General features: G+C 47.4%; 7 protein-coding genes; 3 read left to right on the top strand and 4 right to left on the bottom strand.

Annotated features, from left to right (window-relative positions):
• Positions 1-949: 949 nt before the first annotated feature.
• Positions 950-1,222, bottom strand: GSTUM_00012067001 (uncharacterized protein; the record flags this gene model as incomplete). XM_002842320.2 has 2 exons in its annotated part: positions 950-984; positions 1,041-1,222. The coding sequence occupies one exon, from the start codon at positions 1,220-1,222 to the stop codon at positions 1,121-1,123; it is 102 nt and encodes a 33-aa protein (XP_002842366.1). The 3' UTR covers positions 950-984; positions 1,041-1,120.
• A 5-nt stretch (positions 1,223-1,227) lies between these two features.
• Positions 1,228-4,166, top strand: GSTUM_00012066001 (uncharacterized protein; the record flags this gene model as incomplete). XM_002842319.2 has 6 exons in its annotated part: positions 1,228-1,422; positions 1,508-1,570; positions 1,687-2,366; positions 2,455-2,687; positions 2,743-2,969; positions 3,030-4,166. The coding sequence occupies 3 exons, from the start codon at positions 1,228-1,230 to the stop codon at positions 1,828-1,830; spliced, it is 402 nt and encodes a 133-aa protein (XP_002842365.1). The 3' UTR covers positions 1,831-2,366; positions 2,455-2,687; positions 2,743-2,969; positions 3,030-4,166.
• Positions 4,167-4,499: 333 nt separating this feature from the next.
• Positions 4,500-5,046, top strand: GSTUM_00012065001 (uncharacterized protein; the record flags this gene model as incomplete). XM_002842318.2 has 4 exons in its annotated part: positions 4,500-4,505; positions 4,576-4,661; positions 4,750-4,798; positions 4,872-5,046. 4 exons carry the CDS (start codon positions 4,500-4,502, stop codon positions 4,911-4,913), a joined length of 183 nt encoding a protein of 60 aa, XP_002842364.1. The 3' UTR covers positions 4,914-5,046.
• Positions 5,047-5,062: 16 nt separating this feature from the next.
• Positions 5,063-7,142, bottom strand: GSTUM_00012064001 (uncharacterized protein). XM_002842317.2 has 4 exons: positions 6,680-7,142; positions 6,420-6,591; positions 6,203-6,298; positions 5,063-6,126 (listed from the first exon to the last, which is right to left on the bottom strand). Exons 1-4 carry the CDS (start codon positions 6,707-6,709, stop codon positions 5,804-5,806), a joined length of 621 nt encoding a protein of 206 aa, XP_002842363.1. The 5' UTR covers positions 6,710-7,142; the 3' UTR covers positions 5,063-5,803.
• Positions 7,143-7,358: 216 nt separating this feature from the next.
• Positions 7,359-9,995, bottom strand: GSTUM_00012063001 (uncharacterized protein). XM_002842316.2 has 4 exons: positions 9,866-9,995; positions 9,340-9,811; positions 7,748-9,261; positions 7,359-7,690 (listed from the first exon to the last, which is right to left on the bottom strand). Exons 1-4 carry the CDS (start codon positions 9,880-9,882, stop codon positions 7,666-7,668), a joined length of 2,028 nt encoding a protein of 675 aa, XP_002842362.1. The 5' UTR covers positions 9,883-9,995; the 3' UTR covers positions 7,359-7,665.
• Positions 9,996-10,922: 927 nt separating this feature from the next.
• GSTUM_00012062001 (uncharacterized protein) lies at positions 10,923-14,864 on the top strand. XM_002842315.2 has 3 exons: positions 10,923-11,525; positions 11,590-14,351; positions 14,405-14,864. Exons 1-3 carry the CDS (start codon positions 11,006-11,008, stop codon positions 14,696-14,698), a joined length of 3,576 nt encoding a protein of 1,191 aa, XP_002842361.1. The 5' UTR covers positions 10,923-11,005; the 3' UTR covers positions 14,699-14,864.
• A 2,419-nt stretch (positions 14,865-17,283) lies between these two features.
• GSTUM_00012061001 (uncharacterized protein) lies at positions 17,284-18,321 on the bottom strand (the record flags this gene model as incomplete). XM_002842314.2 has 3 exons in its annotated part: positions 18,056-18,321; positions 17,808-17,977; positions 17,284-17,751 (listed from the first exon to the last, which is right to left on the bottom strand). The coding sequence occupies exons 1-3, from the start codon at positions 18,213-18,215 to the stop codon at positions 17,284-17,286; spliced, it is 798 nt and encodes a 265-aa protein (XP_002842360.1). The 5' UTR covers positions 18,216-18,321.
• Between the last annotated feature and the right edge of the window lie 8,632 nt (positions 18,322-26,953).

Below are 26,953 nucleotides of genomic sequence, written 5' to 3'. Positions count from 1 at the left end.
CCATTTTCGTCCTCACCTCGTGGGGAAAAAAAATCCTGCGCATAGTATAGGCAAATCACTACCATAGCTTGTATTGTTTGTTCGCATGTGTGTGCTGCACAACCCTCCATGAAGGCCACCGCCGATGGAAGCTCCCCACTCGCTGCCAGAAGCAAAAGGGGCCGAGGACCACCCACTGTCAGAGCGGAAGACGATCATGAACCCGAACCAGCAAGCAGCTAGCCTGCAGCCATGACCAACCTTTGTAGCAAGGTACAATACAACGCTCTATGTCTGGAGATACTTCATTCGGAGGAATAGAAAAAAACACTTCTTTAGTTTCTCACCACCCATAAGTTCAGGGGATAGTTTAGCATGCAATATATCCCTTACAATGATCCAGGCTGCAATAGTCAGTGCATGATCACGAAGGGCATTGGTCGACACGAGGGATCTGTTGGATGTACAGTAGTGTACACACACGAAAAATAAAATAAGTCAATCAAAAAAGAAAAGAAGGAAAAGCCAATGTAAGACCAGGCGTAGTCAAGCCCCAAAAATCGAGAACTCTTGGAACTCCGGCTTAATCGTGGTCTACCAGAGAGAAACTGGCAGACAAATGCTAGCCCTCTGGAACCCCTCTCGTTTTAAGAGAGAAGTCATTCACTTTGTGCCCCACCAGGTACAGGTTACCGAGATATTACCTTGAAATAAATCAGTTACAGACCTCTCAAGGAGAAACTGTGGGTGGGGCCGATTGGTTCTGCAAGTAGAGTGGAAATTAGTGATGGTTTTGGAAGAAATCAATGTAAGTGTCCGTATATGTACACATATTATCTTGTCCTCAAGATCAGCTTAAGCTGACTAGTTGCCTTGGTATCATACTAGAGATGGTGTTGATGGAAGAGGTGACGTTGGGTTCGGGAGCTCGCAAGTTTGAAGCGCTTAGAGTTGTGAAGGGTTAAGGGTCAAGGGTTAATCAGGAGGGCTGCACTAAAGCAACCTCTGGCCTCATAAATGTTAGTACTGATACCTAGTCAAAAGGGAGGGGCTGCACAAACCAAGTTCAGTTTATTTCAGGTACGTGGTATCCGGTCATCATATTGTCCTTTTGTATGATACTAACATGGGTCGATAATTGTCACCAGAATGCCATTGCTCCCTCACCACCTACTTCGAGCGCGACCGATTCTGATCCAACATAGCACCTTGCCTCGCTACCCAACGTTGGGTAAAACACCATGCCGCATGTCGACTCCCACGTTTGGGAAAGCGCAGGCTCTCTCAGAGGCAAACGAGCCTCAGTGGTCCCTAGGGACGGATGAAGCCACAAAGAAGGAGGCTTTATGTTTGATCTCTAGGGGAAGATGGTCGCTTAGCGCAACTCGAATGGGAATAGAACGAGAGTTCAAGTTCAAGACTTTTGCAAAAGCCATGGTACGTGTCAACTGCTCTGCATCGAGCTTTACAAAAGGAATTGTAGTGTCAAGGATGGGAAACCTAGCATTAATTAACCAAGGGGAGATAGCTTTTCATCAACCAAGTTGCGGACCAATGCAAAGTCAAGAAACATCATCCAGAGTGGGAAAATGTGGGCAAAAATTCTCTACCTTGTCAGATAGCAATTGCATGAGGCGCCATAGGTATTAAGAACCGACTCGCAAACTGACTTGGGAGAATCTATTTTTCTTTCTGGGTAAGAATTAGGTCTACAACAAAGTCGCTATCCGCTGGACAACTCACAATCCGGAAGGGCTATCCCACAAGGACGTGGAGATGGCCAAGTTCTGTGACGATAAGGGTATAGAGTTGGGGGAAACCGGTGAGGAGAAGATTGAGAGAGGCGGATAAATAGCAAGTATTCCTGCAGTGGACAGTCTGCTACCGTAGGAGAAGGGGTGTGGGGATTCGGGCCTTGTTTAGGCCCCTCAAAGGCCTTGTTCGGGCCCTTGGACGGAGGATAGGGGAAGGATAAAAGAAGGAATTGAACAGTTGTCCAGATAACGGTAGCAATGGTAGCAGCATCATCATCATCGTTCTGTGTAGTTTTCTCTTTCTGTAAAAAAATGTCACCAACAAGGTTGCAACGACTCCTTCGACGAATCCTGAGAGATCACATGTCACGTGACGTTTATATTCGTAACGACACGCGGAACCGCCGCCGTGGCTTCTTTACCACATGAAAACACCGAAGCTCCTTCTCTAACAACCTTCCCCCTTCATTCAGCTATTTGCTCACTCACCACTGCTTCTAATCCACTTTTGAAACCTTACCTTATTATTTGTCGGTGCGGGGATATTCGAGCCCTTGACTTCTTAGCTACAGGTTATCCATACCTGCTGGTTTTAGAGGGAGCAAGATGGTTCTGTTTTGGCCATTCAGTAGAGTGAGCTTTCTTCCCAGATGGAGTACTTTTGTTCTCAGGCACCTGGAAATTTTCTACGGAGTACTAATGAGAAAATTGATATTTCTAGGGAGACAACTCCCCTGATTCGTTTGAGCGCATCCTTTCGAAATTAGCCAGTCAAATCCAGACTCAAACGACAAAACTAACCGGCCTTCGTCAACGCTCTCGCCGTTACAAAGCGCTATTCACTCTATATACAGTGATAGGGTACATTATTTACGTTGTGGTCATAGTCTCAGTAGTGGGGTGGAAGGAGGTGGGACCGGTGGAACTTTCGGGAGTGACGGGTGGACCGGTTTGGTACTGTGCTCTGCTCTGCTCTACCGGAAATTGTGCTAACAACTTCCTTGAGCAGTATCTGGTCAGTAAGGAAGCTATTCGATCTTTACTATAACTATCGTATCGGGAATGCGGAGGGTGCTTTGGAGGAGCTACAAACGAAGCAGAATGATACTATCGAAAAACTTAAGGCTGCCACAAAGTTCTCAACAACACAGTCCATCATCGAAAAGTATGGTAGGGGATCTTCCTCGAGATCATCTTTTCAAGCAGATACGGATAAGAAACAGCAACAAAAGCCTGGTGCGCCCCAAGGATCTTCCGTAAATCAACAGTTACGTCAGCGCTCACAAGGCCAGTTAGGACCCCAAGGCCCACCGCAAGCTGCTGGCCCGACTGTACTTTCAACACCCCAACAAATCCAGCAACAGTTGATCCAGCAGCAGATGATGGCTCAACAACGTGCTGGGCTACCCTCTCCGGCACAAATGCAGCACCGGTTACATCCCGGAGCTCAACCAGACATGCCCGAAATTTCGGGCCGGCCAAATCCGGACGCCCCCCTTCATAATCCCCCGCAAACCCAGCCTTCTTCCCAGCAACTGATCCAACCTGAAGAAGAAACTACTCCAAAATGGTATGATCGTCTCTTAGATGTGATAGTTGGGGAAGATGAGACTAGTGCAAAAAACCGGTATGCCTTAATTTGCAAGAATTGCCGCATGGTGAACGGTCTTGCTCCTCCGGGAGCCACGAATCTGGAGGATATAGGGGGTTGGGGATGTGCGAGGTGTGGGACCTGGAATGGTTCCCCGCCTGGCCAAAAAAGGTATGCAGGGAGTGAAGGGGAGGCTTGCAGGCTTACTCCTGATATTCTGGATGGTGGTGAGGCGAAGGGCAGAAGAGCAACCCGGAGCCCATCACCCAACCCCGAAGATTTCAGAACTACTAAGAGCAAAGCCACAGAGGGGCAGGAGCTGCAATCGAGCGGCGACGAGGAGGGTGGTACTCTAGAAAAAGAGGCCAAGTTGGAGGAGGATTCAAACGATGAGGGGATCCTCGAAGCCTCCCAGCCAAAGGCCAAAAGAGGGAAAGCGAGGAAGAAGGCTTAAGCCAAGTCAAATGCTGTCACATAACTGTTCTTTTCCCTCCTTTCATCTTTCGTTTTACACTTTCTTGGGGTTTTCCTCATCAGGAGTTACGCTGGGAACCTAATGTTACATTTACATTCCCTTATCACTCTGGTAATTAGGGCAAAACACTGTACATGCTTGCCTTCCATCTGCTTCTTTCGTTGCCTTTTCTTCCCTCTTTCTTTCTTCTTTTTCGCCCTGTGCTCATCATGGTGTAGAGAGGTGTCAGTCTATCAAACTGTGGGGCGGGGAAGGCGATATCAATCCCCCTAGCATCCTTATACCCCATTTCATTTCTTCCAAACACTCCATATCGCTAATAATACCCCTCCTTTATTAGGGCGCAAAGACAAAAAAGTGAAAAAAAGTCCCCTTAAATCACACTTATCGTTCTACTTGCCCGTTCCAAAGTAACCGGAAATTTTGGCACGGGTTTAGGTCTGGGAAACCCCAAGGTTCCAGATATCGTACATTCTTGGCAAAGACACATGAGTGCTGCAGTCTACCCGTCCGCTATGTACCGGTACCGTATGATACGGTACCCTTCCAACACCCACCAATCAAAACTTCTTCAAAAAAAAAAAATTTAATAAAAATAAATGCAAGCTGACTAATCAACAACTCTCCAAACAAATCCCCTTCCGCTCCATCCACCTGGGCTCACCATCTTCAACCCCACTCCACCCCAACAACCACAACCATGAGTGTACTCTCCCCCCTTACCTTCCCCCTCCTCTCGGCAATAACTAACTATGATACCCACCTACCACCCATAGCTCTCGCAATCAATCTACAACACAATCTTCCGCCGAAACTACGTTTTTGTTGGAAGTGTATTCGCCGGTGCTTTCGCTTTTGAGATGTTTGCCTCCCCCCACGCTCCCTCTCTTTGTTCTGGCGGTAACGGTACGGAAAGCTAATGCAGTTTTTTCTTGCGGGGGCATTGGTAGATTGTTCGATCAGGCAACTGATAGGGTTTGGGATAATCTTAATCGTGGCGTGAGTTTTTGTTTGCCCTTGGGGTTGATGGAGAGTGGGTGAATGGGGGGCTAATGGGGGTTTGGGGGAGCAGAGGCAGTGGAAGGATATTCGGGCGAAGTATGTTCAGGAGTAGGTTCGGGATCTGCCTGTGGGCGATGGGAGGGGAGGGGTGTAGACGCTAGAATGAGAACTAGAGCTTGAAGGTGAGGTGGGATACCATGGCGGTGGGTAGGGAGATAGAGACAATTCAAAGGTTTCTTCTACTGCCTTATGTTCGTTACGTTGCGGGCGATGTGGATGAATTGGGGGTGCAGAGTAGGTGCAGGTATGTACTGTATCTGGACCGACAAACTGAGTACCCACCTCCAACTCTGATATCCGATCTACAAGATGTCAATCCCCGAAGTGCGATAGAAATAGTATAAGGAAGAAAAACAAAATAAAGAACGAGATCCCCCCATATCTTTATTAGAATATTACCTCCGCGTCCTATCCCTCCCTTCCTCAATTCAATCCATCTTTGACAATCGAAGAAAAGAAAATCTGAATGTTGAGAAAAGAGAAAAATAAAAATAAAAATAGGAATCAAACGTACGAAAAAGACAGTTTGGGGCAAGTATTTTATCGATAACAAGAGGAAAAGGAAAAGGTGCGTATTCGGGTACACTTGAAGGACGGGAGAGAAAAAAAAGAATGGGAAAACAAGTAATGAAGAGAAGAAAATAAAAATAAGATCCTAACCCAACGCACCAAAAGAGACCCAAACATATGGCGCTATCCATTCATTGTCGTAGCTTTACCCTCCATCCGTTCGTCCTCCCATCCATTTCGTATCTTTCCTTTCATCTCCCCAACTTCCAATTCCCGGTCTAGCTTTGATCTACTTGGTTACTTACTCGGATAAGTTCTGCCCCATTGTTCGAGGCGAAATAAAGCTAATAGAAGGAATATAGAAGACAAAAAAGAGAAAACGTAAAGGAAGAAGAGAGCAAGAAGAAAGACAAAGTTTCTACCGGTTAGGAATTAACAACATTTCCCACTCATGTTTCCGCTGTCCCTGCTTGGGTCAACGACGCTGCCTTGTCCACCGGCTTTCTCCTCGGCCCTTGCGGTATCCATGATTCGCTTCTTGATGTCGGTTGCGAGACTGAAAAAGGCCTTCTCGACGTTGATATTGGATTTTGCGGATACCTCCATGAATGGGATTCCTAGCTCATCGGCGAGTTGCTGCCCGCGCTCGGTGGATACAACTCGCTTCTCTTCCCAGTCGCACTTGTTTCCAATCAATATCTTGTTAACGCCTTCTGTAGCGTGTTGCTCTACGTTAGAGAACCAAGTTCGGATGTCTGTTGTTACATTAGCTGGCGGTGTGCTAGGGAATGGCTAGAGGGTAGGAAAAGGGAGAAAGGAAGGAGAGGCTACTATTGAATGAGCGTTCATCGGTAACATCGTATACTAGTAGGATGCCCATCGCACCGCGATAATAAGCGGTGGTGATTGTTCGGAAACGCTCTTGACCTGTTCGCGTGTATATCGGGGAATTATTAGCTTAGATTTGAGGTGATTGGAAGATATGAGAAGCGATGAGATGGATGCTAGATGTGTAGATGCTTCAATAAATCAAAATAGATGTGCGTACCGGCAGTATCCCATATCTGCAACTTGACCCTCTTGCCGTCCAGCTCGATTGTTCGGATCTTGAAATCAATGCCGATAGTGGTGATGAAAGACGGGGTAAAGGAGTCCTCGCTGAACCGGAGAAGGCAGCATGATTTCCCGACACCTGAATCACCGATCAGGAGAAGCTTTATCTATACCAATGAGAACAGAATACCAGTGAGCCAAAACCATCCCACTATGTTAACGTGGGGAAAAGAGGAGGAGGGGATAATCAGGTACCAGGAAGTCATAGTTTCTTGAACCGGCCATCTTTTCTGTTGGTGGTACCTTGGTGGAGGGGAAGTAGTTTGGATTGAGGACCCGTGGTCGGGGGAATGCAATAGTAGATGGGGCGGATGTTAGGGCTTCCCGTGAGAAAAAAGGAAATGTTCCACTAGGATCAAAGAAGGGGAGGGGGTAAGGAGCGAGTTGGAGGATGGAGTGCAAGAGGAGCAGAACGTGAGGGCCAGGAGCCAAGTTGCGAGGTGGACTGCGACAGAAAGACCTCTATCGAGAGGAAAAACCAAAGAAAGGAGTTCCTTGATTCGTGTGATGCGTTTTATGTAAGAGGGTTGGTGGATGTTTGACTGTTGTTGAGGGTATTGTTATGCACTAGAGGAGGATAGAGTTATTCTTCTTCAACGGTCGATGTTAAGGGAATCTATCTCGTTAGTATGGAAAAGTCACCGGTGCTTCCGTGTCGAGAAGAGGCGTTGGTGGTCTCTTCCTTCTGTCCCTCTCCTTCTGCCAGTCGCTTGCCTGTAAGAGCCGAGCTGCAGATGGACTAGGCTTGGCAAATCCCGGCCCTACGGTAGTTTACCTCAGCGTTTTCCCGGCAGGTATCATGGCACAGACTCTAGTGAATACGACAATTTCGGCTGCAGGACCTAAGGAATATGCTAATCCTTCAATGGTCGAGTCGGGTACAATATGAGTTCTCCGCAGAGAAAATTCAAGAGTACATGGCTCTTTGTTAATTTGAGAATAACCTGCCACGTTTCGACGCTATTTTAAATATCATACATGTTCTACGAGTAATAGTAGACAGGCAGGGTTTAAAGTGGGTTACGGTACTCGTACATAACCTAGGAGATTTGCTACCGGGTGTAGATTCGAAGGAAGGTATTCTTTGAGTATAAAACCTAAGACGCTCGCCACCGACTTCGAATGTCATCAACCTCCCTAGTTCCCTATTCTAACCGTTACACCCTGCCGGGATGTCCTTACTATCTGATCCACTTTGCATATGCCCTATTCCTAGATCAGTATATTCTATTCTATTCACACAAGTTATGGCTAAATACTTACCATCTAATTCTCTCCAAGACCCTGAATTGGTTTTTCACACCCCGTCTCACATCGACCAGCTCCTCCACATCCTCCACGAACTCGGCCCAAACGCCTATTGGAAGAGTCTTCTTGGCGAACTCCCTTAGGACATGGACCTCGCAAAGTAGCAGGCCGTGCTCTTTGTAAGTGAGGACTCCGCCTCTATCATCATCACGTTCACCAGTTCTGTAAGCGGCGCTACCGGTAAGGATTCTGTCGATGTTTCTTAAAGTTCTGACCATCTCTCCGCCACGCTGGCCGCTACGACGGCCTCTGCCTTTGCCCATAGAATGCCTTGCCCACTGGAATATTCCTACGCAGGCTAGTGCACTAGGAGTAAGACCCACCATGCCAAAAACCAACTCCTGTGACTTGAGAAGATGATCAATCCCACTGATGGCTACCTCGACGTCCACTTTCGTCTTTTGTATTTGAATTAAAAGAGCTCTGAGTAGCTCTCCCTTAACCGCCCCTCTGAAAGGGGCCCTGAGCTCTTGCTCGTAGGACTTGAGAACCGGTGTTAGGTCTCCTTCGTGGACTGCCTGTCTAATAGCCTGGATTTGAAGATCCGTCAATGGGGACGGCATCGAGCCCTCAGGTAAAGATGTTGCAGGATTATCCGCGGCAAAATCAACTACCATCCGTTCTAGGGACTCCATATCGGCCTTCAAAGAGCTCCGGCTCATGAGCGCAACTTCCGAGTCCTCCCTGTGACGGATAGTCCCAATGATTTTTCGGACTGGTTCCACAACCCAGTTCGTCCAAAAGTCAACCGCTGTTGCACCAAGTTCCTGAAGCCATTGTTTCAGCTCTGCCTGACGGTTCACGAGGATCCTAAGAACCGTGGAAGACGAGAGTAAAAGGGCTGTGGCTGGTAACCAGTATCTAGTTATTATACTGGGGCGGCCATGGGTTGATATTAACGCTCTAGAAGCAATTGACTGGGCAGGGAGGTGCTTGAGGAGAATTTCTTGGAGTTGTTTCTCTAATGCTGACGTTGCGACTCTTCCCCCGGAGCCACCAGTATAATGCCTTAAGGATAACCTTGATCCTCGTTCATCTTCCTCATCGTCATCGGTCCTTCCCCCAAGTCCGTCGAGGGAAAACACGGTCTCTTCAAACTCGTCCAGTGTGCTTTCCACCGAAGAGACATTCCTAACCACCTTCTCCATCAACAATACTGCTCTTTCAACAATAATCTTCCACTCCTCATGTTCCTCCTCCTCGAACCCAAAAGATAGCCCTTCCCCAATCAATACGCCTAAAGCAGAAGCCTGCATTTCCCGCAGTTTTTTAATGCCAGCCTGCTTCATCCGTATCTCATGCCTAGCCAGTGAAAACGGCGACAAGGCCCCAACCCTCTGAAACTCAACGAGGCTCCGGTCCCTTAATGAATTCCGGACGAGTGCATAAAATCTTCTTGCGGTAGCTGACAAAGTTTCTTTTCCCTTGGTATCTTCCCTCTCACTTTGGTTATCATTCTCTAGCAAACTCTCCCGAGAATGCCCCCCAACTGCCATGAAGCCCATCCCATCCCTCTCCTTGAATCTCTTCATTGCATCATTCACAACCTCCCTCCCTAAGTCCCACATCTTCTCCGGCGCAGTTTGTAGAGAGTACAGTGCTGTGTAGCTATAACTGCCAGCAACCTCATCCCAATAGAACAGATCCTGAGACAACGGGAGCGTTTGCTCGAGGAGAGAATTTAGAACGATTCCGTAGGTTTGTATCGTAGCCTTACTCAGCAGCAGCCATTCAAGTTCTGTTTCGTACAGCTCTGCTTCGTATGAGCCGTAGGTATGGGTCGGGATTGTGGCATTCTTGAGGAGGGAAACCAATCGTTTAGGTGAAAGAAGAGTACGGGGAGTGGTCGTTGAAAGAGATTTTATTATATTCTGAAGTTTTATCGCGCGGGGTGTCGGCGGAGGAAGGCGTGGAGGCTGACTCGGGAGTGAATGAGGTGTTGCGGGGTGGGAGTCGAAAGTCAAGGGCAGACGGTCAAGTGCCAGGCGGTCGATTTGGGCGTCTAGATGAAGGAGTTGACTGAAGATGTCAGCGGCTGAATACCCATTTCCAAGTAGCGGGAAGTGATAATACTCTGATACGAATGTCATGACGAGAGCATTCGTTGTTGAAATTTATTTAGTGAGAGCTTTCTTGAGTTGTGATACGTGTTGCACCGATAGATGGAGGGGTTGGTGGGGTTTTCATGGTTTTTGTTGCTGAGGGTTGGGGAGCAAGGCGGCAAAAACAAGGGGCTGCTATCCAAGCTATGATAGCACAAACTGCATTTCACCAATCTGGTCCTCCGCCCCCTTCCTGCACTTTCACTGTGAGTTACCTACCGACGCCGGGGTAGCTGAGAGTGGGGTTTGGATCATCTTCTCCCTGGTTTATTGCGATATCGGGTAAGATTGTACTATTCGAGCCGAGTATGATAGCTGGTAGCTGAGAAGACGGGTTCCGGGAGACTCATCGAGCATGATCAAAAACCTCATGACCTCTAACGTTACATATCATCCAACACTGGCTCACGGAGCATCACTCGGGAAACCCGGAAATTGGAGCGAAATACTCGTCTGTGGACCTCAAGGTAGACTCATGCATTCCTGTCATGTGACTTTCTATCTCGATCTGGTAGGAGATTCGATTCATCTTGTGGGGTTTGTCTGATGACGGACCCACCCTAGATTTTTGTCGGGTGGTAATACGGTAGAAACCTGCAGTCCCAGAGGTAAAGTTAGCGATGCCGCAGCTCGCTAACAAGGTTCACTCCATCCACAAGGCGTACTGTCTGAGCACTCGAGTACGGTAGGTGAGGGCCTGCTTCCACTGTAAATTATGTATTTCAACACTTTGCCTGACCCAGTGGAGTGGTGCAGAGCTAGGAAAAAAAAGAATGCACGAAATAACACAAGTTCTGTCATACCTTATGCAGACTATTATAAGATTAAACCCTCATTCGAAACACGTATGCGACCTGAGGGATCGATCAGTCGATCAAAATAATTTTGGTGATCTCCTACCGCTGTGCGGAGAAAAAAAAAAGAAAAGCAGAAATTCGAGTGACAACTGGTGCGGTCTTGGCGCGGCTCCTTAAGCCAAACTGTTCCCCGGCCGGCCCTGTCCGTCATCCCGTTCCGTTCTGTTTGCTGCTTCCGTCATTCGATAGACCAAACTTCTCAACCCCCTCTTGCCACGACTTTAACTAGAGATAGATACAAACGCATAACGGAAATGTTTTCACGATTAAAAGGCGTACTGGAATCGCACATAGATTCGCAGATTCAGCAAGAGCAAGCACGAACCCGAAATTTACCATCCCGCCGTTCAGGTTCTCCCGCGCAGCGCGCAGACTCTCGTGCAAGGACAGCCGCAGCGGGGAAGGAGAAGGACCCATCTGAATTCGAGAATGAGAGCGATGGGAGTTCAGTTACTACCTTGATCCCTTCACGGGTGGGCACACCTCTTCAAGGGGAGGTGGTGTCAGGGGATCCACTGGGAGCTGTGGGTGGTAAATCACAGCCGAGTGGTAAGGAAAACGAGAAGAGTTCTTCTGGGGGAGCAAGTGGCACGGGCGAAGGTGGGAGCGGAGGTGGGAGAAAAAATGATGCTCCCTCTAGAAGTGCGAGCCCAGCCCCTGGACCTTTATCTTCGTCGTCGTCGTCATCGTCGCCTTCGTCATCGAATGTGGATCTACCAACAGATGTTAGAGTTAAACTGAGAAAGTTGGAGAAAATCGAGGGGAAACACAACGGTTTGTCAGATGACTAGCTGTTTGCAGTGTTTGTGTATTTGTTGAACTAATCTCTATTCCGCAGATCTACTACGTTCTTACAAGATTGTTCATGCCCGCAACGCTCTCATCGAACCGTTTGAGAAAGCTCTTCGTGAAAATACACCCTTCGAGTCAATAGCCGATCCCAAACCCCTCATCGATTACATCAACAGTTTTGCTCTACGAGCCGACTTAGCGAAAGAGGAGCTTATCCGAGTTTCTAAAGAGCGAGACGAGCATAAATCGCAGATACAGAAACTCAAGGACGAACAGAGGGCTAGGGACGAGGAGATTGAGAAATTGAAGAAGGAAATGAAAGTTTCAAATGGAGTCGTGGAAAGCTCTACTACTAAGCAGCGGGGGGAGTCGTCTGATGACATCTTCTCGTTCGATGATGAGCATGAGAAATTGCAGACTTTGGTCCAGCAACAGCAGAAAGAGATTGAGGCACTCAGGGCAGACCTTGATTCAGCCAAAGCTGCTCAGAAAGCCGCCGAGGAGGCTGTGGAGGGAATGCAACAAAGTGTAGAGGATGCTCAAAAGGATCTGGAAACTACACGCGAGCTTGCCTCCGCGAGAGAGAATGAGGCTATGGAGATTGCAGAGAAGACTAGAAAAGATTTGCAGGAGATGGAAAGGGATAGGGCTTTGACGGAAGAGAACTTGAAACTAGCGGAAGCTAGATTCAAGGCAGCGGAGGAAAAAGCGAGGGTTGGAGCTGAGGAATTGGGGGAGACTACGAAGGCGCTGGATAAGAAAGCCAGAGAGCTTGAGGGGAAAAAGAAAGACCTTAAAGAGAAAGAGGCCGGGTTAACACAAGCTAAGAGGGCACTGGAGATCTCAAAACAGAAAATCTCTGACTTGGAGACAACCAATAATACGAATAACGACATGTTGAAACACCTTAGCAAGCTCACGGAGGAGGTCAATCAGTTAAGGGATGGGAAGATCGTGCTACAACGGGCTGTCGTCAATCTCGAAGGGAAACTTCGGGAATCGGAGAGAAGGCTGGCTGAGAACTCATCAAAGCCTAGCGTGGAGGCCCTCCCAGCCTCTAAGGATTCCGAACCAAGCGCGGCTGGTGTTACATCCGGAGTGGGCAAGAACACAAAGAAAAATCGGAAGAGGAGAGGCAGAGTCAGAGGGGGTGCTCAAGGTTCAACTTCTACTCCAGATGAAGGCCCGGTCAAGGACAGTGAGATCGTCGATGAGGAGCTAGAACCAGTGTTAGTTCCGGAAGCTAGCCTTTGGTCTGAGTCGATTATTGAGGATCTTCAGAACCAGCTCGTTACGTTGCGTTCACAGTTGGATGAGAAAGATTCTGAGATTGCCAAGTTTAACTCTGGTTTACAATGGAGATTGGAGGAGAAAGAAGAGGAGATCGTTAGGCTAAAGGCCAAGTTGGTGGATGTCGAAGCGGTCCACGAGGAGATAGAATCTCTGAGAGACGATCTTGTAAATCTCGGCCGGGACCATATGGAAGCCCGAGATAAGATTAAGGATCAAGCGAAAGGGCTCCATGAAGCAAGAACAAGGAAGGAAGAGCTTGAGCAAGAGGTTCAAGAATTGGAATCTGAGATATCGTCATTGAAGTCGCAAAACTTGTTGACATCTGCGGAAAACGAGAGAGCTCACGCCGCCCTGATCGCAGAGCATGAAGGCCTCAAACAGAAGTCTTCTACGCTTCAAACTGATCTCTCCGCCGCCCAAAAATTGGCAGCCACTAGATACAAGGACATTATGGAGCTCCGAGTAGTTATCGAGAAAGCGCAGACGGAACTCACGTCGCTGAGAGCAGAGGTGGCTGCTTTGACGGCCGGGAAAAATGAGGCGAACCAAAAACTTGTTGAGTTGAAGCGTCTTGAGAGGTCTGAGAGAGACCTTAAGAACGACATCGCAAACCTCAACAAGAAGATATCAGACAAGGAAACTGAGCTTGAGAAAATGCGCGCCAAAGTTCGTGAGGAGGCAGCTAGGAGAGTCCAGGCGGAGGAGGCCACCAGGCGAGTTCAGAAGGACTTCAGGAAGTTGGATGACGAGCGAAAGGAAGTGCTGGAAGCAGCGGACAAGATCGCGCGAGACCACGCGAGAGTCCAGGAGGAGGTCAATGCTCTGAAGCCGAAGGTTGCGGCTTTGGAAAAGGAAATTAGAGCCCTTAGGGACAAAAATACTACCCTGGCTGAGGAACTGGAATTGAAGGTTGCGCAGTATTCCAGCTCCCAAAGCTTGATGGGCTCCATGAGGGACCAAACCGGCGAACTAGCAATGCAGATGAAGGAAGCCGTCGAGAAATATGAATCGATGGAGGAGGAACTTACGGAAGCCCACAAACTCCTCAGCGAGCGTTCTAGAGAAGCAGAGACCATGAGAAGACTGCTCAGTGAGGTTGAAGATAGAAACGGCGCCCGAACTAGAGACATGAAGGAACGCATGGAGGCTGCCTTTGATGAGCGTGACAAGGCCGAAGAGGAAGCTGCGACCATTGGCCGCAGACGAGCAAGGGAAATTGAGGAACTCCGCGATAGAGTCCGGGAGTCGGAGCGCAATCTAAAGCATGCCGAAGAATCCCAAACAGCAGCAGAACGGGAGCTGAACGGGTTGAGGGACGGTAAATCCCGTGCTGAGGAGGCACTTGAAAGGATCAAAGGAGAATATGAAGACACCAAGAAGGCTATGATAAGTATGCAAGATGCCCTCGACCAAACCGATAACCAGATGGAGGAAATAGAGTGTCAAAGGGCAGAGATGCGCAAGACTCTCCAGGAGGAACAAGCCCGCTCCGAGAAACTGCAGAAATCATACAAGGTAGATATATTTCCCATCCTCATGTTGCCGGGATTCTAATCAACCGCCCCTAGGCTCTTCAAGAGGAATACCGCCAGCTGCAGATTATCCGTCCAAAGGGCATCGATAACAACACCAGATCATCTATAGACTCTGCCCGTTCCGGCCGCGCATCACCATCCTCCGCACATGCTAATACCCCGGGAAACCAGATGGTGAACATGGACTACCTAAAGAATGTCCTCCTTCAATTCCTCGAACAGAAGGACAAAAAGACACAGCTGCAGTTGGTGCCAGTTCTTGGCATGCTTTTGAAATTTGATAAAAAGGACGAACAAAAATGGCTAGCGGTCGTTTCTGCGAAGTAGTTGGAGGAGTGATAGATTGGTGGACCGATTGGTCAAAAGGCGTTGACGTATGGCTGTTTTTTCCCGATATTATTTTTGTCTTTTTTCTTTGCTATTAGGAATGGGTTCCACGTAGGTTCTTATGGGCATTGTAGTAGTTAATTAGTATGGTTGCGGCGATGGTCAGAGGCTTTCTTCGCAAAGGGTGTGTTTGAGATTGCAAAATGTTGAGAAACGATGTACGCCCGGTTAGCTCAGTGGTAGAGCGTGTGGCTTTTATCTTCGGATATCTGCATTGTTCAGAAACCTCAATGTCGCGGGTTCGACCCCCGCATCGGGCTTGTAATTTTTTGGACATTTTTTTGCAGGTCTTTAGCAGACAGATTAGTCAGTGTTGCTGCGTGAAGGTTAGGTACCGGTAAGAGGGTTGCTGTTTTTGGAAATTTTATGTCATCTCATACCATATTATCTCTTAGCTTGGGGGTGTCGTAATAGCCCCGTGAGACAGCGGCGAGGCCTCGCCTTCTCACGATATCGGTCATAGCATTCGCGATGTTGGGAAAAACCGCGCGGGAGGACGGCCGCTCCCTCCATCATACCGGTATCCCAGTAATTTAGCGGTATCCCACCCAAGGCTTGGTCCGTTCCTAAGGGAATGGATTAAATTTATTAGTAGCAAGTAGTCCGAGTAATTTACTCGAGTATCACCCACACCTCCTATGGCTAGTAGGAGGTGCTTCGGGATGTCTGGGGATTCTTGGTCGCTTGGCAGAGACGATACTTTCAGGATAGTTCTTCTGATAGTGCTTGATTTCAGTCAACTTGAGTCAGCGATATATGAATGCTTGCACAATGCTTCCCTCCATGGCTAGCGGTCGCTATTGTTGGCTGGCCTTTAGTGGGCTGTGTAATTTCAAAGCGCATTTAAAGGAAGCTCGTAGGTCGCTGTAGATTACCGGGTTCCCGCTCTGCGCACAAGTACTCGAGTGTTTTTCAGCCGAATCTAGTCCAAGAAGCGTCCTATTTGGGACTACAACCGCCCTCCTATAAAGTGTTCCGGTACCTGGTAGCCCCATTGGTTTGAGAGCTCGCCTATTCTAAGTACTCGACTATCAAGGAGGGGAGAAGTATCATAGATGGGCAGCCTTAGATGCCCTAAAGCTTATATAGTGCCGCCGGCGAGGGGAAATAGCACTTGCGAGACACCCCTCCCGTGAACGAGGGTTGGAGAGCAGGAAGCAGTCCGGCTAAACTAAGGGGGCACTGTACGATATAGTATCTTTGCCCAGGATTAGCCGGTCTGGCTGGCCTTCGTCCGTGAAGACGATGTAAAAACTAATCGAGTGCGTTATAGGAAATTTACGCCCTGAAATGCCGTGTCGTTCAGTGCTCCCCGGAAACATCGTTGAAACTGTGCTAGGCTCTCCCACCACAGCTCCTCATTCGCTTCTCAGACACCATCCTATCTAGCACGCACGGGTCTAGCTTGAAAAGTGATCGCATCAGCGGTGCCCAAGGATTGGAGATTACCCCAGAAGGGAAAGACGCTATGGAGAAGAGGCTATGAATGATATAAGGCAGGTGCCATACTCCCCCACAGAGTTTGAGTGCTAATTCCTGTGGAGGGAGATTTTTAATTTTTTTGTGAAAATCAATTACTCGATAAAGTGACTGTAATCCCAGTAGCGAATGGAGGGAGCCAGCGGATCACGTACGAACACTGCTGTCGAGTGGCTGTGCCAGCAACTGACCACTGCCAGGGATGGTAAATATTGTACGCTACGTTATAAGAATCCAGAGGTAGAACGAGAAAGGTTTATTCGTTCCTGATAGAGTATGTCTATATCTATTTTTTATTTTCCCTTCAATTGTGCAGGTCTCCAGAGGTGCGTCTTTGCCGACACCAAAAATCACTCGCTGTTCGCTGGCCCACTCGGACGTGCTGAATTTGGCTTTTCCGGTGGAGAATGTTATCATATTAGGAATAACTTAGTCAAGGAGCTGTGCTGTAATCCTCCTCTTGGCCAAGTAGAATTTTTTCCCGGTGGCATAGAACGCATAGAAATTGTTCTTACCTCCGCAAATATGTTGAATATTACTAACCTCAAACCTCTAACACTTTACCGCTGGCCTCTTCTCCACCGCATGGTAGCCCATGAGCGTTTCTCCTTTCTTTGGCTTTGGTTTTAGCTTGAACACAACTATTCAACTGAGCATATGAGTGCGGAATCAAGGGCATAAACGTATCTCATTCATTACATTTACTCGTCTCGGCGGCAACTAACGTGAACCAAAATCTATGGACATCAGCTCCGCACGCGAAGCAAACAAGAATATACACGGCACCCGGGCACCACCTCCCCGCCCACAAAGGCCACGTCAACACCGTCACCGCTTAATGGTGCTTCTTACATCCACTGAAATGTTCAGTCGGTGTATTACACAACTTGGCTTCCTCCGCCCGGCGGCTATCAAGGACACCGCTGATTGTATTAGTTGTCGGAAGGGCATTGCAAATTCCCTTATAATCCTTTTTGCTCATCAATTCCCCGAAGTGATCCCGTGTGCCGAAGCAGCCGACGTTGAACGCGTAACTGTACATCCCATTAGTCCAGGAGCCCCGAATAGGGTTGGATTCTAGTGCAAGGAAATGCAAAAAAAAAAAAAGTGCAAACATACCTAACCATTGAACAAAACTGGTTAGAAGTAAGCTCCTCCGAATTCGGCAAATCGCAGACGCATTTCTCGAACTGTTCCATATCCTTCATCATCAAGTCTTCGGCCTCCTTCTCGGTGATGGGTGGATTCAGGGCTTCGCAGGTGCCCGGCGCTGTCACGCAGTTGTGTCCGTAGCCGATTGTGTCTACGCCGACTTGGTCTTTGTATATATCGCCGCGGAAGCCTTCGAGTTTTTTAATCATTTTGATTGCCTCTTGGTTGATACGGCCGTCACCGCCGACGTGCTCTGATGTATTGTTGGTGTTGGTGGTGGAGGTGTCCGAGTCGGGCGAGGGGGGGGAGGATGTTTTGTCCGGGACACAGCATTGGGTGTTTTCACCGGTGCAGGGCCATTCCTGGATTTGTTATGTCAGTTTTGGCACGGCGAGTGTGGGAGAGGAGGGGGATGTACGGAAGGTCCAGGATCACTGGGTTGGAATTTTCCACCGGGACAACCTCTGTCTTTCACACGGCAGTATCCCGCACCCGCGGGCACTTTACACACGAGCTCTACACAGCATTGATTCTCGTAGTTGCCGTCTTCGCCCCCGCAATATGCTCCCCTGACGAATATACCCTTGCCTGGGATCAACTTTATTAGCACATTCTTCCGCACAGACATCCTCGGAGCAGCAACAGCGAGCCAGATAATTTACTTACAATACTTTGGTTTTTGGCAGTACCCCTTCCCATACTTCTCCGTATAGCAGGGATCCTGAGTAGTAGTGGCTCTTCCGAAGAGGCTATTAACGTGCGGGATTGCACTGGTGCTGACGACTAGGGTCGATGCGAACAGACTGATGAAAGAAATGCTCTTCATGCTGGCCCTTTCCTTCTTTCCTTTTTTTAATAGCAGGAAAAATAAAAATATCAAGAGAGGGAGTTGGACGGAATAAAGAGTGATTATGTGTGAAGTACACCGGGTGGGGTCGAGTGAGTGGCTAGCGAACGACGACTATTATTGCACTTCTGGGGGAAAGGATCTCCATTTATATACTTTGGCAGGACTTTTGGCAGGGCAGAGAAAGCGAGTATAGTAAGGGATGAAGGGAGAGCAGGAATCGGTTTACTTGTCCTCCGGATTGGAGTATGGAGTACGGGGACTCTCTACCTTTTTCCTTTCTTTTTCCCTACTTACTGCCTTTTGGACCTTGTGGATTGATTGAGCGACTGTGCTGTACTTGCACTATACCGTACTCGAGCAATAGTTACCGCTCGAGAGAGGTATCACAGCCCAGGGATGCATGTTATTGCCCAGCGCGGCTTTGGTTAGAAAAATAAATAAAGCCCAGGACAGCAGACGGGTGGCGGTGGTACAATATGTGGTGGTCGGGTCCAAGGGACTTAGCCAGCAACAGTAAGGTACAAGTACAATACTAGTATGATAGTGACAGTTGAACTCAGCCGTAAACTAAAACTAATGTCCCACAAAGTAAAGCAAGGTTACACAATCGCAGGAACACTTCACACACACAAGGAAAGACAGACAGTAAATTTACTGACAGCCGCACAGAACGGCTCAGTACTATGTCTGCGGCTGAGTAACCAATTCCCCTTCTCAGGCTATATTATACTTTACCTACTAATAGTGGCTTAAGGTTTCCTGAAATAGCTTTTTTTATTTTATTTTTTACCCCCGTTTCTTCCTAATACATATCATCGTGAACTGGGCTGTGTACGGTAGTCCCCACCAAATGAGACGTTAACTCGATCCGACCTCCTGGGTGCCTGACACTCCACACACTCAACGAGAAAACGTGGACGGTGGGGAGTTTCTTTGTGTTGTTGGGTGGGGGAGCAATGGCCATTAGGGTCTCCAAGTGCTAAATTAACTCGGCTTAGATGTGGGCGGTACAGTACTAGTACAGTACAGTACCGTACGCACAAACCATGCAAAGGGCAAAAAGAGAGAGAGGGAACGAGAGAAAGAAAGCTTGGACCAAGTGATTTTGGCTACTTGTCTATGAATAGGGCATCCCACTTTTATTATCCATCTGCCTCCTTGAAGCCTTGAGTACCGGTAGATGTGAGAATTAATCTTTGATGGAAAGAAGGCTATGTGGGGTCTCGTCTGGGTTAGGTGTGGAGAATGTATTGGCTAGAGTGAGTTAGTTAGTACTGCACTGCGCGGTACTGCATAGGCAGTGCCGTAGGCATTAGCTATCGTACACGAACACAGGGGTCCAAAAAATTATCTACGACAAATTCCCTGCGAGAGAGTTCACTAACTTGTCATATATCTCGAGCGCCGACAAACCAAATTTAGAGTAAAAGTTTTTGCTAGTACGGTACAGTATTTCGTGCGGGAGGATGGTTATAGAAAGTGGAGGAAAATGGAAGGCACTGTAAGGTTATAATAAGTATGACAGTGAATAATGCCTCATTGCCAACATTTCGTCCTTTTTGTCAATGTTACATTCACCATGCGGGATACTGGTAGTTGCGGGTAGGGATGGGTGCGGTAAGGTACTCGTACTGTACAAGTAGAAGGAGCCAAGGGGGGCTTGAGCAGGGGGTGGGGGAAGGGGTTCGCGTGGCGGGTACCGTAGTCTGCGAGTTTCTTTACTCGAGTACAAGTACTCATAGCGAGACAACTCTGTGCCGTGCACAACATGAAAGTAGGTATCATACGAAAACCCAACACGACACGAACTGAGAAAAGTATTGTAGCTATTTGGGCAAGTGTACAGAGAGACATCTCGGTCCGACGGGATGTCCGACCTTTCTGATGAGGTTTCCTAGGGCTATTCTCATGGAATTGCTAAGGGCCACGGGGGGAAATGATGATGATATAACCTAGCGCAATCACCGATCGGAGCAATTGCGAAATGGTGAGAATCGGAGAATTTGAATGATTTTAACAACTTGCACTTTCCATTGCACCACTTTACACATATCGGTACTCGAGTACTATCCGACTTCTCAAGAGACTTTCCACCCCCCTGCGGAAACCCCCGCTCCCAGGACTTTCTCTTCCCCCTGCTGGCGCAGTGCGGTGCTCCAGTGCTCCACAATTGCGCCGTGGCTTCTCCTCCGCGTGCGATACCCGAGTAAGTTACCGACAGGACCCACAGCTACTACTTGTACCCGTACAGTGCACGAGTACCTGTGCCCAAATACAGAAACGCATCCACTCGAGTAACAAGTAACGCACCTTATCACCTTCTTCACACTGCAGAAGATATGATTACTGTCCACGTTACAGTACGTTAACTTGACCAGAGTACTCGTAAGAGTGCAATTTACCGTAGCATGCACATTGCACTGGTAACTAACTAACAAGCGAGGAAAAGCTTTCATTTTTTCTCTCCTTACCCCTGTAGCTTTTGGCGAATCTTGTACGACCGGTTGTACTCGTATGGTATGATGATGATGTGCTTTTACAGTAAGCGTACCTCTGCCGGCTGGAAATTGGAATCTACAAATCTAAACGCTCTGTCACTCGCTGCCACTCGATTATTGTTTTCATCGCGCTGCTTTAGGAGGTAGATGTATTGGGAGGAGGAGCGACTTGTTCGTGGGCGAGTAGATTGGGTCGCGCTACTACTTGTAGACTACTGTGAGTACCGGTATTGGGTGTGCGGGGGGGGGGGGAGTGTATTTTGGGAGAATTGCACTTTATACAGCCGGCAGGCCGAGGTGCGATACTTGTACAGTAGCGATGGTGGAAGGTGGGGAGAAGGGCTGAGGGCAAGTTTACACGTGGAGAAAGTGAAGAACTGGGAGATGTAACGTGCTGTACTGTACCGTACGGTGAGTGGTGGAGTTTGGGGTACTGTACCTGCTGCGGAATAAAGTCGGGATCTCTATCGGGTGGATGCGCAGTACGTGTAAATTGTTGAAGATGGCTTGAGCTTTTCACTGGTGATGGGAGGGGAATGGAAGAAAGAAAAAGTGGTATAGGTAGGCTTGCATATATAACTGGCATATGCATGATAGCTTATGACATACTTGGCAATTAGAGCACTACGGCGGGTCTGGTAGTAGGTATCATAGTTAATTGGCATTTCCTAGGTTTTGGTATCGGGAGTAATCACTACGAGTAGCTCTCGTAACGAGCAGGACTATTGAAATCATCAATTTCTGGTTTAATGAGACTAATATTCTGGTGATTGTGTATCCCCAGGGCTCAACAAAACCCAGACCAGAGGCACAGTACTGTACGAGTACTTTACTCTATTGTGCACACCCGAGAGATTTCAACAAATGTACTCGAGTACCTCCAACCCAGCTCGTACAAGTGACTATACAGCTCCGGAGAGCCAACCAGCCTCGGTGACATGGAAGATCATCATCATCTAGCGCCATAATGCCTCCAGGACTTTTTCAAAGACGGCATGGCCCATGCCGCTATTATCTCGCAGGAACCGTCGGGGCGCTGGTGCGTTCAAGTAAGATTTTTTTTTTGTCACAAAATCGCGATATCCTGATGTGATGGCCTGGACTACCTAATTCCTCTCTCGCCGATCTCTGATTTTGACGCAATTGTGGGGGGTTTTCTTTTTTCACTTCTCCCGCTTTCTTGTTTGAACACTCTAACCGTCCCACGGTTCTTGCCGTATGATGCTGTGTCGGCAGGGTAAATACTCGGCACACAGGCTTCTCCCTTTTTTTTTTTACAACACTCAAATTTGAACTGTACTCCCGGTTTGCGTTATTGGGGGAGTTCGGAGTTCGAAGTTCTGGGTACGAGTAGAGTACAGTACTGTACACCGACAACAGGCAGCTGTATTCTCTCCAATTGCTGGTTGATTCATTTTTCAAGTTGTCCACTAACTCAAAGCATATCGGTACCTTCCGGGTTGCAACAGGTACCAAAAAATACCTCTCGTTTTTGTGTAGAAAGTGCAACATGTTCTGGCTGTTGTATTGCACAACAGGTGCAGTACTCTACCAAGGGTCCTCATGGGCAGAGGGGACGATGGGGCAAGAGAATTCCACCAGATAGACAGGGGTACTTATTTGGAATGATCATCGACAGCCTAAGGATATTTAAAATCCAAGCCATTGTGTGGTTAAGGAGCTTTGATCATCTCTGGGAATTACCTACATCAATTTTGGAAGGGCTTTGCCCCATCCATAACCGCTGGATTCGAGATTCCCTTCCGACGGTGTGGTTAGTAGGCAATTTTTGGTTGTGTTGTATTGATTTGGTTGTGGTGGGAATGAGAGAAATTTTTTGAGTCGTGGCCCTACTTGAAATAACTGGTATTTCAAATGTTATCTACTGGTATGTTCCCAATACAAGGAGGAGAGGTAATGTGGGGGAGCAGCGGGACCAGCGTCTACGAGTATATCGGTAGTACCTGTATCAAATCTCACCTAACTGAACTCGGGGTTGAGATCAATGTGCGAAAACTCCCCCCCATCTTGGTGTGTAACCGGTCATGTCTCAGTTTACTTCACTTGTATGGCACGGTGGCTGGAGTAAAGGCCGTTTTCCCAGACAAGGCGCCCGAGCAGGTTCGGCAGACTGACCTATCATATCATACCTGGTACTGTACCGAGGACTCCGAGTCCCCCGACTTCGAGCCACATGGATGCCATGCACTTTGAGTCGTGCACTCTGGCACTGCACTTAACGACCGCAAGTTTACTATGATACCGGTGCCTACGGTACTTTTAACATGCGCACCAACACTTCAAAATCATACTACCTGTAAACCCCCCCCCCTTCATGACCGACATTCAAATCCGCCCAGGTCTAATCCCATAAGTAACTTAAGGTGCCAATTCCTTTCATACAGTACAAGTACTGTAGCACCATGTCGAGTACTGTAGTACCGGGCTTCGCCTCGTAACACAACAATAAGGATAACCTGCCCCCCCCGTCGTTAACTTAGTCATACAAACATACACTTCTCGCCAAACAACCAATCGCACAGCACATGAGTGCCTCGAAATGGAAAATTTACGGTACTCGTACTGCACTTTCGGGGTGTGCCATCAATTCCAGGTGGGTGATACAATCGAGTACGGTAAATAGGCTGCCACACTGAGTACCGTATTTGTTCTTGATTGACGCTTTCGTGGAAGTGGTGTTGTACCGTATTCCTGCGATGCTGAGATTTGTTTGGCTGGTCGGCTCGTCGCTGGGTACGGCGGAATCGGAATGCCAACTTTAGTAGGGCTCTGGAGTGGGTACGCTTTTGCTTTGACGGGGGAGCTACCGTATCATACTACAAGTACCATACAGGTACCGGGCGGTTCCTGGTGGGTTGGTTGGTCGATCATGGTTTCGCATTGTCATGGAGGTGCGGTACTGGACTACGGTACCGTAAGGGCATACCAGGATTTTTTACCATTCACAGTGTTTGAGAGAAGATCTCCCAGGAGTTATATTTGGACTTTTATCTCTTGTAATAGATTGGTGGCTGAACGCCCGGGATGTGGTTGGTGGTATCCTGGCGGAGCTGCGCTGACAAGTCTTGTGGACCGCGATGGTAACGTTCTTTGTCCTAGACCGGTACGTGTAATAATAGTAGTGGACTTGGAGGGACTGGCTGTGGTGGGTACTAGTACTTGAATATTACACTACCACTCCTTTCAGCTGGGTGTTCTTATTGCATGGAGGGGAATAAACGAAGTCGGACTACTCATACCGCACAACGCAACGTTTCCTTGAGAAGACGGGTCATTGGATGAGGTGTGCGCGTGGTGAGCCTCTCTTGAGAATTGCACGTGGAGGCCACGGAGTTTGGTATCTGGATTGATTGACTCAAGCAGTTATGGGCGTACTTTATTGACTGCTACATCGTCTACCACTATTGTTGGATATCTTGGAACGGAATTGGACAGCATTCAGGTACTGGATGGGAATTCTGGACTTCAAAGGGGTTGTTATCATCGGCGAGGCACAATACATATCCAATCATACCTATTATACCTTACCCAAGACATTCGGGAGGGAGAGCTGGCGGGCCGATATGGTATTGAGCAGCACCCAAATCACAGTGATATTGAAAATAACCAGACCATCCTACTGCTGGAAATACCCTCGGGCTTGCTCAAATATCCACCAAACTCAACTCGCTCTCTAGGGAGTCTGGTCACAAAAGCAGCCACTAGGCTCAGCCTCCCATACGGAATTGTTCCCAGACCAAAGACATAAGCTATGAGCCAAAGAGCTGCACTTTCTTCTCACACTGCACTTTATCAAAGATAGTCATACCGGACTCTTTCCAATCAACCTTCATCTTCTCAATACTCATTAGTACTTAGGGTGTGTGCAAAAGTATGTCGAACTTTCTATTTATAAGTACAGTTTGTATGGGTATGAACTGTTGCCAAAGCACACAATTGGTGGATTTCTTCACAATTTGGAGTAGGAAAAAAGTTTGTAGAACTCTTGGTGCAGCGGCTGGAGCAAATACTGTTTGCTGAGTGGGTGAGAACCCCGGAAACGAATAAGAGGAGGTTCGACAGACTTACCCTTCGCACCCGGTACGTTGATACGAGTGCCCCTGCTTGGAGAGATAATTTGACACATCTGGATTGGGGGCCCTGAAAGGGCCCATTTGGAGGAGGGGGTGCTACGAGATGTCTCTGTCCTCTGGTAGTCTTCTCACCATAGGATATGAGTAGTAGAGATGAAAGAGTTGTTATTGTAGGTATGCATCACCTCCTCCTTGTTATCCCTTCTCTTGGGATAGGTGCGTAGAGAGAGTATGAACCTCTGTGCTAGTGGGTACTGATGGTCAAGAGCAGTATACTTGTTCTAACAATTGGGGAAATTCAGGGAGAGGCAGGGCAGCAGGTAGGAACAGTCTTTATGTTGTCCCTCTTGGAGCAGGTAGAGTTGACACAAGGGTGAGCTAAGTGCACATAGAAGATAAAGTTTACGTGACAAACAGGGTATATTTTCTTGCATATTGGGGCAGGATGGTTGAATTTTCATTACTTAGAGTACAGTACTAGACAAATGAGATTCTGGAGCATGCTATAGTTATCTTGTAGTACTTGGAGTAAAGGTAAATGTGTTTCTTTAAATTTACCACTTTAGCAGATACTACAGGTACCTTAGTAGATGCAGTATTCTTGGTTGCCTTTTTCTGAATATCTGATTAGAGAAAGTTGGCAGAGAATATTGAAATATCTGCTGAATTCTGAATACTGATAGTCTTAGGCAGAGACAACTTGTAGAGACTCCGAGTTGTCTAGGTCAATCGAGATTTGTTTGTGTAGACAGAAATGTGTCTAAGAAAGCTTAAGGTATACTTGTTTTATTGAGGACTACTAAGAGCGAAGTAAAGTAGAATAGAATTGTGTGAACAATAATATTATTATATTGTTAAGGTTTCTTCCCTGTTGCTTGATGATGTCAAAAAGCTTAGAAGGCACTTCAATATTTATATCTCACATTTGAGTGTTGGACTATATCTATCTCATATACAAATTGTGTACTACTCTATTATAACTTGCAATGTTGGTTATTCACCAAAAGTGCAAGCACAAGGAGACTCTGAAAACTATTACTCTCTCTTTGTTAATTCCTATTTTATTTCTTGGAAGACTATATTATTTCCAATAGTAATTACCTGATGGTCAGACTGTGCAGACCTATGGTCTTATTTCTCAGTTAAACTATGTTGGCCCAAATTGTCTTCCCCAGTGATGAAATAATCAGTTTCATCTTGAGTCTACATTTTGCAGGAGTCGTTGTACAACCTGCCTAGGTTGCCGACTTAGAATCTCAATAACTTCTGATCCAACTTATGGATTTCTTCTGGATAACTTCCTACTGATTTACAAGATGCCTTTCTATCAGACTGGCAGATAATCTCTTGGTCAGTAACTCCCAGTTGTCCTAAGTAAACTCATATGTCAAAAGTAGTATCCTACTTTGCCTGATTAAAAAGATCTGAGCTCAAATTACCAGACCAACCACTACTACTCCCCCACTCCCAAATATTTACAACTTTATCAATTCTACTTTAGAATGTCTGCTATTGGTATAGGATTAAGTGCAAAGAGTCGGACCCCAGGAGGGGTACACAAAGATCTCACTTCTGTTGAATACGTAGCCATTATTGCGGTGTGAAAGGCTGGTAAGTTACCAGCTGAGTTGGCACTTGAATTTAATGGTAATCATAGAATGATCTTACACACAGTAAAACGCTGGAAAGACCACAATACCTTAGGTGCATATTCTCGATCTGGAAGGCTAAAGAAGCTCACGCATGAGGAGAAGAGATATATATGGTGGATTGTTAAGTGACATCTAAGAGTTACTTGAAAGCACTTGTAGCAGAGATACCTGTAACTATAAGTATCTCTACCCAATACCATGCATTTGGGAACTCTTTCTGGTGCAAATCGCATGTGAAGAAGCGGATTCCTTTAAAGCCAGTTGATTTGGTGAAGTGCCTAGTGCATGCAAGAACTCGGAAAGAAAAGGACCAAATGCTGGCAGAGGTTGGATCTCTTCTCTCTAAACTCTCTAGCAAGTTGAGCTAATTGGAATTTACAGGGTACTTGGATGAATCTACTATACAAAATGATTCTTCTACCCTGAATGATTGACTCTTCAGGCTGCCTAGTCAAATGTTTGATAAAGAT

Source organism: Tuber melanosporum, assembly GCF_000151645.1.
Source record: "Tuber melanosporum whole genome shotgun sequence assembly, scaffold_95, strain Mel28".
Lineage (NCBI taxonomy): Eukaryota > Fungi > Ascomycota > Pezizomycetes > Pezizales > Tuberaceae > Tuber > Tuber melanosporum.
This window is presented reverse-complemented; position numbering and strand designations above follow the sequence as displayed.